The sequence below is a fragment of the Hirundo rustica genome, chromosome 6 (genome assembly GCF_015227805.2).
Source record: "Hirundo rustica isolate bHirRus1 chromosome 6, bHirRus1.pri.v3, whole genome shotgun sequence".
Taxonomy (NCBI): Eukaryota; Metazoa; Chordata; class Aves; order Passeriformes; family Hirundinidae; genus Hirundo; species Hirundo rustica.
In genome coordinates, this window is record NC_053455.1 from 34,961,450 (window position 1) to 34,973,511 (window position 12,062).

The 12,062-nt window shown below is 43.1% G+C and overlaps 1 protein-coding gene across 1 annotated transcript; it reads left to right on the forward strand.

The window, feature by feature from the left end:
• Positions 1-8,508: 8,508 nt before the first annotated feature.
• Positions 8,509-10,513, forward strand: LOC120754457 (outer dense fiber protein 3-like). The gene is made up of 6 exons (XM_040068025.1): positions 8,509-8,620; positions 8,746-8,946; positions 9,169-9,270; positions 9,625-9,746; positions 10,170-10,307; positions 10,418-10,513. The coding sequence occupies exons 1-6, from the start codon at positions 8,515-8,517 to the stop codon at positions 10,511-10,513; spliced, it is 765 nt and encodes a 254-aa protein (XP_039923959.1). The 5' UTR covers positions 8,509-8,514.
• Positions 10,514-12,062: the final 1,549 nt, after the last annotated feature.

A 12,062-nucleotide genomic window follows, 5' to 3' on the forward strand; every position in this document is an offset into this window, starting at 1 on the left:
CCTGGATGAGCAGTTTAATAATCCTTAGTCCTTTTTTTCCTTAAATGATCAGCATCAGAGTATCATGTTTCTGGAGCCTGGAGGCTGTGTGGTATTCAAATAGGGTGAGTGCTTGAAATTCCTCCAAACCTACCTGCAGCTGCCTCTGCCTCTCTGCTGAGGTTAGAGAAGCTGGACTTGCAAAGTTTGTAATTTGCCATCATCTTCTTCCTCCCTCATCTCCTCTTGATTTCTCACAGTGTGCATGGGGCAAAGCCAGGCTGAAAGGATGCAAAGTGTTCTTCTCGTCTTTTTTTTTTTTTTTTTTTTTTTTAAAAAAAAAAAAAGAAAAGTTAACAAGGCATGGATGGAGTAATGTCAGTGCTAGGAATCCTTCTCTGGGAATTAAGTGGTTGTGAAGGCAACCTGAGTGGTAAAAAATGGCATGCCTTCCTCCTTGGATCCAAGAGCTGACCATCAGCATCAGGGAAACTTGATGTAAAGGGTATCCCTCCCACTGATGTGAGGTCTTCAATCAGTGCCGAGACAATGATAATCAAATTAATGTGCTATAAAGCAGCTCTAATTTTAGCCTGGTTTGTTATTGTAGGAGTTCGTAGGGAAGGGCAAAGGGGGAGGTGAAGGCTGCTACAAATGACTAATGCTGCATTTCGGCCTCCTGAGCCATATTTAGTGATGTGGGATGTAAACATAAGCTCTCAGTACAATTTTCCCCATTTGACTTCTGTTTCCTTTCTTCTGTTCCCTCTCCTAAAGATAGCTGCTGACAGACAGGTATTTATAGCCGGCGCTGCGCGGCAGGCGCGCCCGGCTCCCCCTGGGGCCGATGGCAGCCTTTTGCGGCCGTCCGGAGCATTGCGCGCCTGGCCGCAGCCCCGGGGCGAGCAGGGCGAGCGGGCATTGCCCGGCCCGGGCCGTGCCTGCGCTGCGGGGCGCGGCGGGGCTCTGGGCCACCGGCACCCCGAGCCTGCAGCCTGGTCAGCGTCACCGTGCTTGCCCCTCTTCGCCAGTTTTGGCCATCGCCCTTGCCTCGGGGTCAAAGTTTGAGCTCGTTACCTGCGTGGGGTGGGTTTCGTGCGCTTCCATGAGATTCTGTAAATCCTGAATTCTTTTTCTGCGGCGAGCCCACGCGTATACATTAAACTGCAATTCTCTGGGGTTGTCAGAATTGCATTCCAGCCTGAGGCATGGCAGTATGATAAAGTTTTCAGGCCCTGTTTAGTTAAGGCTGAAAAGCTGGGACCCAGCCAATCTATACCACTCAGGGCTCTTTTCACAGTCCAAAATGATTTGGCTTAAACATTTCCAACTGTGATGAGGTCTCATTTCAGTGATTATACAGTCATTCACTTTTCCACATCAACATCAAAGTCATTAACAACTGAGTATTATTGCATTGGCTGGAATTCAGTTAAGGACTAGAGGGATGTTGCTCTTTATTAAGATAAATCATTGCCTTGGTTATGTCACCCATGAAATAATCAATTTACTGTGTTGGTTAATTTCCTCCCTCTTTGATCTGTGAATTAAATTCAGCAGATCATTGTTCCACACAACTGCAGCGGAAAGGATGCTTTAAAATAAATGCACCACATTTTCTAATGGTACAAGTCTGGTAACAGTAAAACAAGACTGCATGTGGCATGATCTATTTCAACAGTTTCCTTTGAAAGCTTCAGGGCAAAATGAAGCAGTAGCACCAATTTGGGCGATATTCCTGAGGAATAAACCAGGGGAAACAGAAAAGCTAGCAGAACTGATTCTGAGGCCTTCAGAGGAGTTAGGCTGATTGCCATACCAAATGAAAATATTTCTATCGAAGTGTAATGGATTTCATGAGCTTTGCTTACTGAGATGCTTACTGAAAGGATTTTTTTCCCAAAAATCCTACTCATAACAAGAAAAAAAACCCCAAAAAACAACCAAAAAAACCAACAAAAAAAAACCCCCACCAAAACAACACCCCCCCACAAAAAAAACCACATAAACAAACAAACAAAAAACCCATCAACCCTGCACTGATACTGGATGATACTCTAATCTCCTTTTGCATTGAACTATGCCTTCTGAAATTAAACTACTTTTATAAATAAGTCCATGTTGACTGTGGAAATCACTATGCCTATCAATGAGAAACTGATGATGAGAAACTAAGGCCCAAATCTGACTCTTCGTGTTTTGCAGAATTTCACAGCAGTGGTGGGAATTCAAGTCTCACTTTTCTAACATTAAACTCTAACTTTCCACAGATTAAATAATCCATGCTAATTAAAAGCAACACAGATTTCTTCATTATTTCTCTAATGTAAGCTCAGATCCATGCCTCTTCTAAAACCTGAGCTCTTCTCACATGTATGTCCTTTAAACTCAAGACCATGATCCATCATGAGCTTTGAAAAATAGGAACAGCATGTGATGTGGTTTTAAGAAAATGATCTCAATTTATGTTGTAAAATGTGCCTAGTATTCTAATATTCTCCCAATGATAGTATTGCTGGGCTGGGCTGGCCAAGGCTAGATACACCTCCTTGGCCAAGTCCACTGCTGCATTTCCAATCAATTTTGCAACGGTGCCACATCTCCAGTGTTAGGCACATAAACCCCTCATGTAGCAAAAGCTGCTCAGTCTTTGAAGGAAGACAGTATACAAATTGGATGAATTGTGTTATTGCCCAATCTCTCACAACTGTACTGCTAAGGCTACTGTAAAATGGTCAGCATCTAATTTTGTTAGATTTTGAGGTAAACAGCATGTAGGCTTCTGGTTGTATACGAGATACAGAATTTCTTCCAAATTTTTACATCTTAAAGCTATTTTTATATAATCTTAAAGATTCTAGAACATGTATTAGTGAGAAGAAATGCTATTATTTTTGACAGAACATGCATATGAAAATTTAATTGCTAAAATATTTGAACTAAAATTCCTGATTGAACTAAAAAAAAAAAAAAAAAAAATCACTTTATTTGCTAAATCCAATTCCCATTACACAAGTAAAATATTTTCACTAATTCTCAGGTCAAAGTTACAAATTAGAGCAATGGATTAAGAAGATATAATGCTGTTTCATTATAAGAATAACACCCCCAATTCACTTAAAAAATAATGAAAGCTGATTGCAGATTTGTTTCTATAGCAATTATTTTAGAGTGTTTCTCCTCACATTTAACAAAAATTGTGTGTGATTTCATGAAAGAAAAACAATTTGCATTAACAAATTACTTTAGTGCATTTGAAAGTCATCTTCTTGAAACAAAATATACCCTAGCTGAGTATGCAGAAGAATGAACACTAATGAAAGTTCAAAGTCAGGACTACGTAGAAATTAATGGTAAATCAGTCAGGATATTCAGATTATGAGGAAGCTTAGTATTGAACAGTTAATTGCAACTGCAGTGAACCTGATTAATGCACATGACAATTCTATGTCACTTATAAACCTTCTCACTTAGCAATCAAATTACTATTTTCTAATTAATTACATTTGTTAGTTTCTCCTTGTCAGTTGTTTCATATTCATGGTCCTTCTGCCATTAGTTTCCATTTCTAAATGAATCATTCTAATAGCAGAAAGTGAAAACATTGCTATTCCTCAAGCGTGATTTCTTATTTTGTTGACATGAATGCATAGTAACTGCAAGTTTCTTCAAGCTGTTGTGGAATATTTATTTTTTAGTTGCCATGAGGTCATACACTTGGAGTTTTAACATGACAGAAACTCCTGGTGGAGTTTTGAACACATTTAGCTTTTGTAATTCTGCTTCAGGCAGTAGCAGGCAAGTTAAACAATCACTGATTGACTTTTATTAACCGATCTGTAAGGCTGATAGGCTCAGGAATGCAACCTATAGACAGATTCTTGAAATACAGCCGAGACAGAAATCTTAGAGAAATTCCAAAAATAGGAGGTAATACTCTTCTTGCAAACTAATTTTTTTCCCCCTTGGATAATATTCTTTACTTTATAAGATAATTTTCTTTTTCTGCTTTTTATTTGAAAAGGTCATCAATAAATCTATGATTATTAAAAAAAAAAAATTACCTATCACTGACTTAATTTCAAGCCTATGCTATCTTACATGAAAATAAAAAAAATATATTTTTTTTTTCCACTAAGGTAACTGAAGAATCAAAGTAAAAATGTTAACTGATGTAAAATGAATGTAATAGTTTATTTGGTATAAACTGGCTAGAAGCCCTGAAGAAGATGCTGCATAGTGAGACTCCTGATCTGTCCTTGGATTATCCCCTTGCTCTGCAGTAAACCGAAGCCAAGTTGTGCTTGGCATGCATTTCTTTCCCTAGTGAGCAGGTCCGTTCAACTCAACAAAAGGGCTGAGAGGAAGGGGCCAGCATTACACCTTTCCCTACGCTAGCCACATATAGAGGGTAGCTAGAAACAGAGAAACACAGCCCTGCTATAGAACATATTCTCCCATTCCATGCTAGTTTTTATAGTTATTCCACATATATCATGGTCTCCCTTGAAGGATTAGAGCTGTACAAGCCAGTTCCTGGTTGTATAAACCATAAGTTATGTGATATCATAGATTTTGATGCCTGTGCAACCTCAAATTTTTGTTTTCAAGATTTGTTTTGGATTTATTAAATACATGGCATTTATTTAATTACTAGAGCTGAAAATCAAATTAATTTCTCCTATGAACATACAGTTATCATCATATATTCTAAGAACAAAAATGTAATTAGTGACTTGGATTTTATGTCTCTCTTTTATTTTTCATTTTGATGTCAAAAAGCATCTGTCATACTGTTTGGTCCGGCAAACATTAATGTATGAGTCCCTAGACTGAAGGAGCAGTTCTACAGTTTTGAAGGGCATATAGAGGCAGCCTCAGGACCTCTAAGTGCATTTACACAATTAACACTAAACACATTAGTGGAATCAATGTCAACGAAAATGCTTAACATTCTTAAAAAACAGAGGTACAGTGGGGTCTGGTAAGTCTAGTCTGTGTTCTCTGAACCAAAAAAACGCTCATGGTGGGTACTTCTTGCCACTTCCATGTAATTAAACTTTTGAGTAGTATTTCTTAGCATTGGAGCACTGCTGTTAAAGGTCCACAGTGGAGTACCAGGAAAAACAAAACCAGACAAATTTATCTAAACATTTTCAGTAATTGTTAAGATGACCTTGCTGATGGGAGGTAAAACCTAAAATTCTGTCCTTAATTGAATCAGAATGGAAACTGCACAGATATGAAAGCCTTCAAAATTATAGTTATTTAAGCCTCCATCTCTTTTAAACCCAAAAGCTGGAACTAGATCAAACTTAATTGCTGACATTTTTAATATTTTTTTCCTTTTATTCCTTCAAAAGAAGGCATCTAGTATGGCATACACTAGAGCTCATACAATTTGATATTTGACTGCAGCAGCATGTAGTGTGCTGGGAGCTGTGGGTACAGCAGGGATCCTCCGCATCACTGAAATTATCTCTGAAACATACATGTAAAGTCTGTTACACTAATTTTTGTTTTAATTAATCCAACTGTGTCACTTCCTAAAATGCACTGTACAAAGATCTTGAAACATGCAGTGAAAATGTATAGGTATCCAGTTATTTGTGAATAATATATCACACACAGTAATTACTTCTGAAGAGCTTAATCAGTCTTAATAGACATCTTTTAATTCTGCCATCCTTTTGTGTTGTTACAGGCTACAACTTCCAGCAGCATTCTTCCATGCTCTCACTAAACACAGATCAATTACAGCATAACCTTTTAAGAAGTTTGAAATTAAATATGCTAAGTATATTCAAAATGTGCTAAATATGGTACACCCTCTGCCAGTTTCAATACCACTAACTTATCCTGTTTTGCAAGTCATTGCCTATTGCTACCCATAGATTATGTGAATAAACTTCTAGCTTTCATTCATTCTAGGCACTGGAGCCTACTGATGGCATCTCTGGGAAACAGCCTTTGGGCTGAGGGCTGTCCCCTTCATTTTTGAATGCTCTGCACAAGGGATGGATCTTGGGGTTGCTATCAATAGGCTCCAGGGTAAATGCCCCCTTCTGTGGGATGCTTCTGGGGGAGCTGTTATCATTGGGTTCCAGCTTTAACACCTCCAAACCACTGCAGAGCTTTCCTCTGTAGCTGTTACCAATAGGCTTTAGAGTTAACTTACCATCACCCAAGAAGGCTGTTTACTGGAATGGCTGTTTTTTAAGTCTCCAGAGTGAAAACAATGCCCCAAGTCTGGAGGACCTGCCATCAGTAGGCTCCAAAGCATCTTCTAAACAAAACTTAATAGATAACTTTGCACTGATACAGAATGCAGATGAAAGCAGGAAGAAAAAAACATGGATGAAGAAGATTCAGGTGAACGTCACAAAGAACACAAGAACTAGTTAAGCCTCATAAACTAATGCTGGCATTTCTAATATAATCCAACAAAAAATGTGATTAGCAAGCTGCACTGGTAATGTATTAACTCTTGCCAGTCTTCTCAATGTCTGTTTCACCTACAGTAAGAGAGCAAGTTCATACATGATTTTTTTAGTGTATCAAAGACTGCAAGTGTTATGAAAACTGCTGGTTATACTGCATGAGTACTTGACCAGTGGGAAAAAATTCTACCTGTGTGTGCCTTTGAAGTTTAAGTGCCCTTCACTCTACAAATCAGCTTGTGTTAAAGGACTCTTATGTCTCCTAAACTGGTTTGTCACTCCATTGTTTTACCTCACCCACAGCGTCTCCATTCAAATCACAATTTATATGATTCAGAGTGTATTTCTTAATGGGTGCTATATTAACCACAGCCCATGTAGCACAGCAATCAAAGAAAAGCCATAAGGGTCTCAAATGATAAAAACTTGGAAACTGAAAACCTTAAAGGGTCACTAAACAAAGCATGGGTAATGACTGGTATTATTAATAAAGAGTCATGAAATCTAGGGACAGAAAAACCAGGCGGGAGCACTCTTACTAAAGGCGTAGACATTCACACACTATTGGCAAAATCAGAATAATGAAACTTAACTCTGTCCAGTCCTCCCAGAAAAACCTTGAAAGAGTTCATGTGTTCCTGAAGCATCAACACTGAAAATCCTAGTGACCATGGACTCCCAAAACAACCTGGAGAAGAGGGCATTAAAGAGGGAAACCTGCTTGAAGACATTGGCAGCATCTGAAGAATGATGCAGACACTGGGGGCCCTCAAATGGAGAGGCCAGAACAAATGAGATTATTGATAGCTTTGCTCAGTTCTTCTTCTCTAACAGTAAGATCGTAGCACAGAGACCTTGGAAAGGCATCAAAAGATACAAAGCACAAGCTGGGCATTGGACACTATCAACTCCCCAGCTCCTTTCAGGGGATCTCCCATTGTAAATGCCGGAAGGCACAGTAAGCAGCAGTTACATTTAACTTGCAACATTTATTGACCCCCCAAAGAAGGCCATTCTTACATTGTTGCTAAATAAGACTTAGGAGCTCAATTGCTGAGCCTGGACAAAAGCTAAGCCAGGTCAGATGTTTACTCACTCCTTTCCCCCCAGAGCAGGAGTTAATAGAAGGGCCAAAGCAAGAAAAGTGAAAAGTTTGAGATGAAGCCTGTTTAACTCTTCCGGTTTTTGGGAAGGTTGTTTTTTCTCCTCTGGCTAAGTAGTGATGTAAAAGGATTCTCCTCAGGTTTCTATGGTACAGGGTGAGAATTAGAGTGAGCAGGTCTAAAAGACCATTTGAGGAGGAAGCTTCTGTTGGCTCTCAGCAGTTTGGCGCTCGCAGCTCTGAGGCCAGCAGTGCAGTCAGACAGAACCCATTTGACAAAAGCCCAGTGCTCAAGCACTGCTGGGCTAGAAAGGGACTGTGCTGGGTCTCTGTACACATGAGGACACATGCAGGCCTGTTTGAGGACAAACATGAGCTGCCCCACACCAGTCTGAGCCAGTTCCATGGCAGCCCCATGCCCAGCCCCAGAGGAGCCCTGCAGGCATATGGCAGTGCTACAGCAGGAACAGCTTGAGGGTCTCAGCATCACAGTGGGTTTTGCTCATCACTGGGTGAGAATGGCCCTTTCAGATGTCACCTGCTGATGAACATCAATCATGGTGGACCCACCCAGCAATGGATTATGATGTCACTGAGGAGCTGGTGTCCTTCCCTGCACCTCCCCCAGGCAGGGTCACACTCCAGCTGAGCAAGTTTGTGTGTACACGTGCCAGAGGCAACCTCCCTGCCAGGCCAGCACTGCGCTTCTACACTGCTGCTGGCCTGGCCAGCAATTAATGCAATTACTGCCTGAGGGCACAGCTGGGAATTTTTACTGCATCTTTGCTTCTAACTTGCTGCTTCCCCCCCATTCCTCCTTATCTTCATCCTCTATCTGCTACTTCTTGTTCTTTACTTTCCTTCACTTTCTTTCGTGATGCTAGTTTCACTCTCTTCCTGCTCCGGGCTACAAGAAAGCTCTGTACCAGGGCTGTGTCAGGGAAGCCCCTAGGTAGCTCCCCTGTTTTTCCTGTAGTTGCCCTAGCCACCAGCATGGAGGGACCCTGGGTAGGCACCTGGAGACCTCATCCGCGACGGGGTCCAATCCTTGCAGAGTTCAGCACCCCGGGTCCCAAGTACTGGCTCCCTGGGACAACAGGTAAGCCAACTATCACAGGAAGGCAGTGGCAGCGGGAGGCACAGCACATCACTTGCTCCCACTTCAAAACTTCCTTTCGCTACACGGTTGCACACACATGTCCTTTCACAAGCTTTTCTTCCCAGGCCACACGGCTCATGATCCCACCAGAGAAAGAGCCCCAGCATACTCATTTCGAGGGACCAAATATCCCGCCGCAGCTGGCTGCTCCCCAGGTCCTCGGTACTTCATCCATTCGTCCATCACCAAGACTGGGAAGCATGTGGCTCCATCGGCACATGTGACAGCACGTCCCAAGACCAAGATTCTGGTCACCCCTGGACCCAGTGAGTAGCATTCCTGCAGCCCTTCTTCCAGGCCTGACAAGCACCCCTTACTGTTATTCTGTGCCTCTGGGGCACAAACCCCTCCGCTCATACCCCGAGTAGGCTGCAGAGACTTCCAGACAGGAAACAAGCAAGACTGAGTACCTCCTCCTGACTTCTCCTCTTTGGCTTACAGTGAGCTCCCCAGCTTCACTTCTTTTCTCACCTCCTTCTCTGTCCCAGGTGACTACACCACGGATCCTGCCAACAAACATGTCTACAGTTCTGCACCGGCAAGTAGCATGAAGTTCCGACCCAAGGACTTAAAAGGTTTCCGAACGCCAGGTATGGAACTTGGGGAAACAAGTTCCCTTATGGGTCAGCGTGTCCTCCAGGCAGGGGCTGCAGCTTCTTCAACAGGCCTAGCAAAAACCTAGGCAGCAGCAGGACATGTGTGTGCTCAACAAGCATCTGGCTGTCTCAGAGCACCGACTTCTCCCGTCTCACAGAAGAACCAGCAGCTCTGGCTCTGAGCAGCCTATGCACACTGCATGCAGCGGAAGCCAGAGGCACTGGGATGAGGGGCAGGATAGCTTTCCTGCTCCTCACATCCACCTTGGCTTGTTCACTCTCTTCTACCCAGGTATTGCATCTTTTCCCAGGGCACTCACCTAGGCTCTGTTCCTATTCCATTTCCAGGTCCTGGCACTTACACCCTGCCCAGGGTACTGGGACCCCAAACAGTGTACACCCATGCTGAACCTTGCTACTCCATGAAGTGGAAGAGTCTGTATCAGAGCTGTTTTCAAGACCTGGCAAAGGTGAGCTGTGCTTCTCTGCTCTCTCACAGCAGTAGCAGAAGCTCAGCTGCTCTCCTCAGGGCAGAACGGCCCCAGTGCCTGCCGTATCCCCATGTATCCTGCACACTTCCCTGCACCTGCAGCAAAGCCCAAGAAGCCACAGGGCCTCTGGCTCTGCTATTATCAGCAACACCAACACCTGCTGTCCCTCACTTTTCCACACCAGCAGCTTTGGCTTGGTATAGCTCACTGCCACTAGTGACACTAATCTCCCTCATCCTCTGGGGAATCTACCTCTCTTCCCAAGGAGCTCTCCTTTCCAAGGCTTCAGACCTCCCACTCTGCTCCTCTGGCCAGCTACCTAAAGCAGCACAGTACTTGTGGGTGCCTGGCAAGAATCCACACTGCCTCTTGGACCCACCAACCCCATTGCTTCTCTTGCAGACGCCAGGACCTGCGGCATTTGCCAACGTGGAAATGGATGTCTACAAAAGAGCTGCTCCCAAATACTCAATGGGACTAAGAACCAAACTTGCTGGCACGGGTATGCTCCCAGGTCCAGCAGACTACTTCCCAGGAAAGGTAAGGCAGCCTGCCCACCAACGTGTTATGCTGGACAGCCTTCACTCGAGGAGAACTCTGGAGAATGAGGCACCATCTTCACCTCTCTTCTTCCCACTTTCCCCTTCCAGTTGTCACTGACCAAGGCCCGGGACCCTGCTTTCTCTTTTGGACTCCGACATTCTCTCTACAAAGCTTCTTTAATACCTGAAACACATCTTGATTAAAGACAGATATCTGCAGAGATCTTTTTCTGTTCCCCCTTTGCAGCAGGGTGAGGTTAGGTGTGCATGGGTGCAGACCATTGGCTCTCACTGTCTCATGTCTATGCCTCAGCCAAAACATGGCAGGATGAGGGTGAGGGGAGAGCAGCGAGATAACAGTGTGAGCCAGACTGATATCTCCAACAGCACCGTTTCACCTAACCAGAGAAAAACACTGTGAAAGCTTTCCAGCCCTGCCTTGCACGCTCTCGCCCCATGGCCCATGTTGGCCCCAAGGACAAAGGCCACCTCAGCATCCCCCTTTTCAGTGCACACAGGTGGCACCCGCCCAGGGTGTGCCCAGAAAAAGAGCTGCCCTGCATCCTCTCCTGCCACAGGCAGGGGTTCATTTCCACGGACAAGTCACCAGACCACTGACAGTTAAGGAGAAAGAACCATTATTGCCAGGCTGAAAATGCAATCATCATAGGATCCTGCAACAGCCTGGGTGGGAAGGGACCTTGGAAGGTGACCTCATCGAGCCTTCATGTGGGAGAGGCAGCCTGGAAGCGACTAGCCAGCATGCAGCCAGCAGCAAACTCGATTGTGCCCCGTGATGGGACTCTACTGCAACCCTGGGGAGCAAGTTTCTTCCCTCTGGCTAAGTGGTGATGCTGAGGGGATTCATCCCTGGTTGCTAGAATTGGGTGGGAATTGGTGCGGGCAGCTCTCACAGCTTCTCTTTCAGCTCTGTGGCCAGCACTTCGGTCTACTCAGCCTTCTGTAAATATATGGATAAAATAATTCATTCAATAATAAAAAGGAAAAAAATGTTAGTTATGATTACAAGTCAAAAATCAAGAAGTATATGGTATAGGAATATTAGGAGTGCTTTTTTTTTTTTTTTTTTTTTTTTCCATATGCGACCAGAGAAACCTTACCAAGAAGTTACCAGATATCTTAAATCTTGTTCAAGAAGCTATGGAAAATGGAAATTGTCATGCACACCACTTAGTCAGCTTGCAAACCTCCTGACCTTCCCATCTTAATTTGAAAATCAAGGATTTCAATCAGTAGATCGTGGTAGAAATTGTCAATGATTGTCTTAGGGATACTGAAGTTATATAACTAGTGAAACCAATCATTGTAAAGATTAAATTTAAGAATGGGCATATAATGGTACAGTATGTAGAAGAACTTATGTAAAAATTACACACACACAAAAAAACCAAAACCAAAACAAAACAAAAAAACCCCCCCAAAAACCACCCAAAAAAACCCCAAACCAAAGAACCCCCCCCAAAACAACAACAAAAAAACCCCCAACACACAAACAAAAAACAAAACAAAAACATATAAAACATATAAAACTGATTTATTTTGTCTGATAATGAGAAGAAATTTGGAGGAGTAATCCTCCATGTTCCTGGCACTGAAGTAAAGAAGTGAAGAAATGTTTGCTTATTCAAAACAAACGTGTGTTGCATAAGTTTCTTTTATCCTGCTTGGTGAGAAAGACTCAATGCTCAAGCACTGCTGGCCTAGAAAGGGACTGTGCTGGGTCTCTGTACAC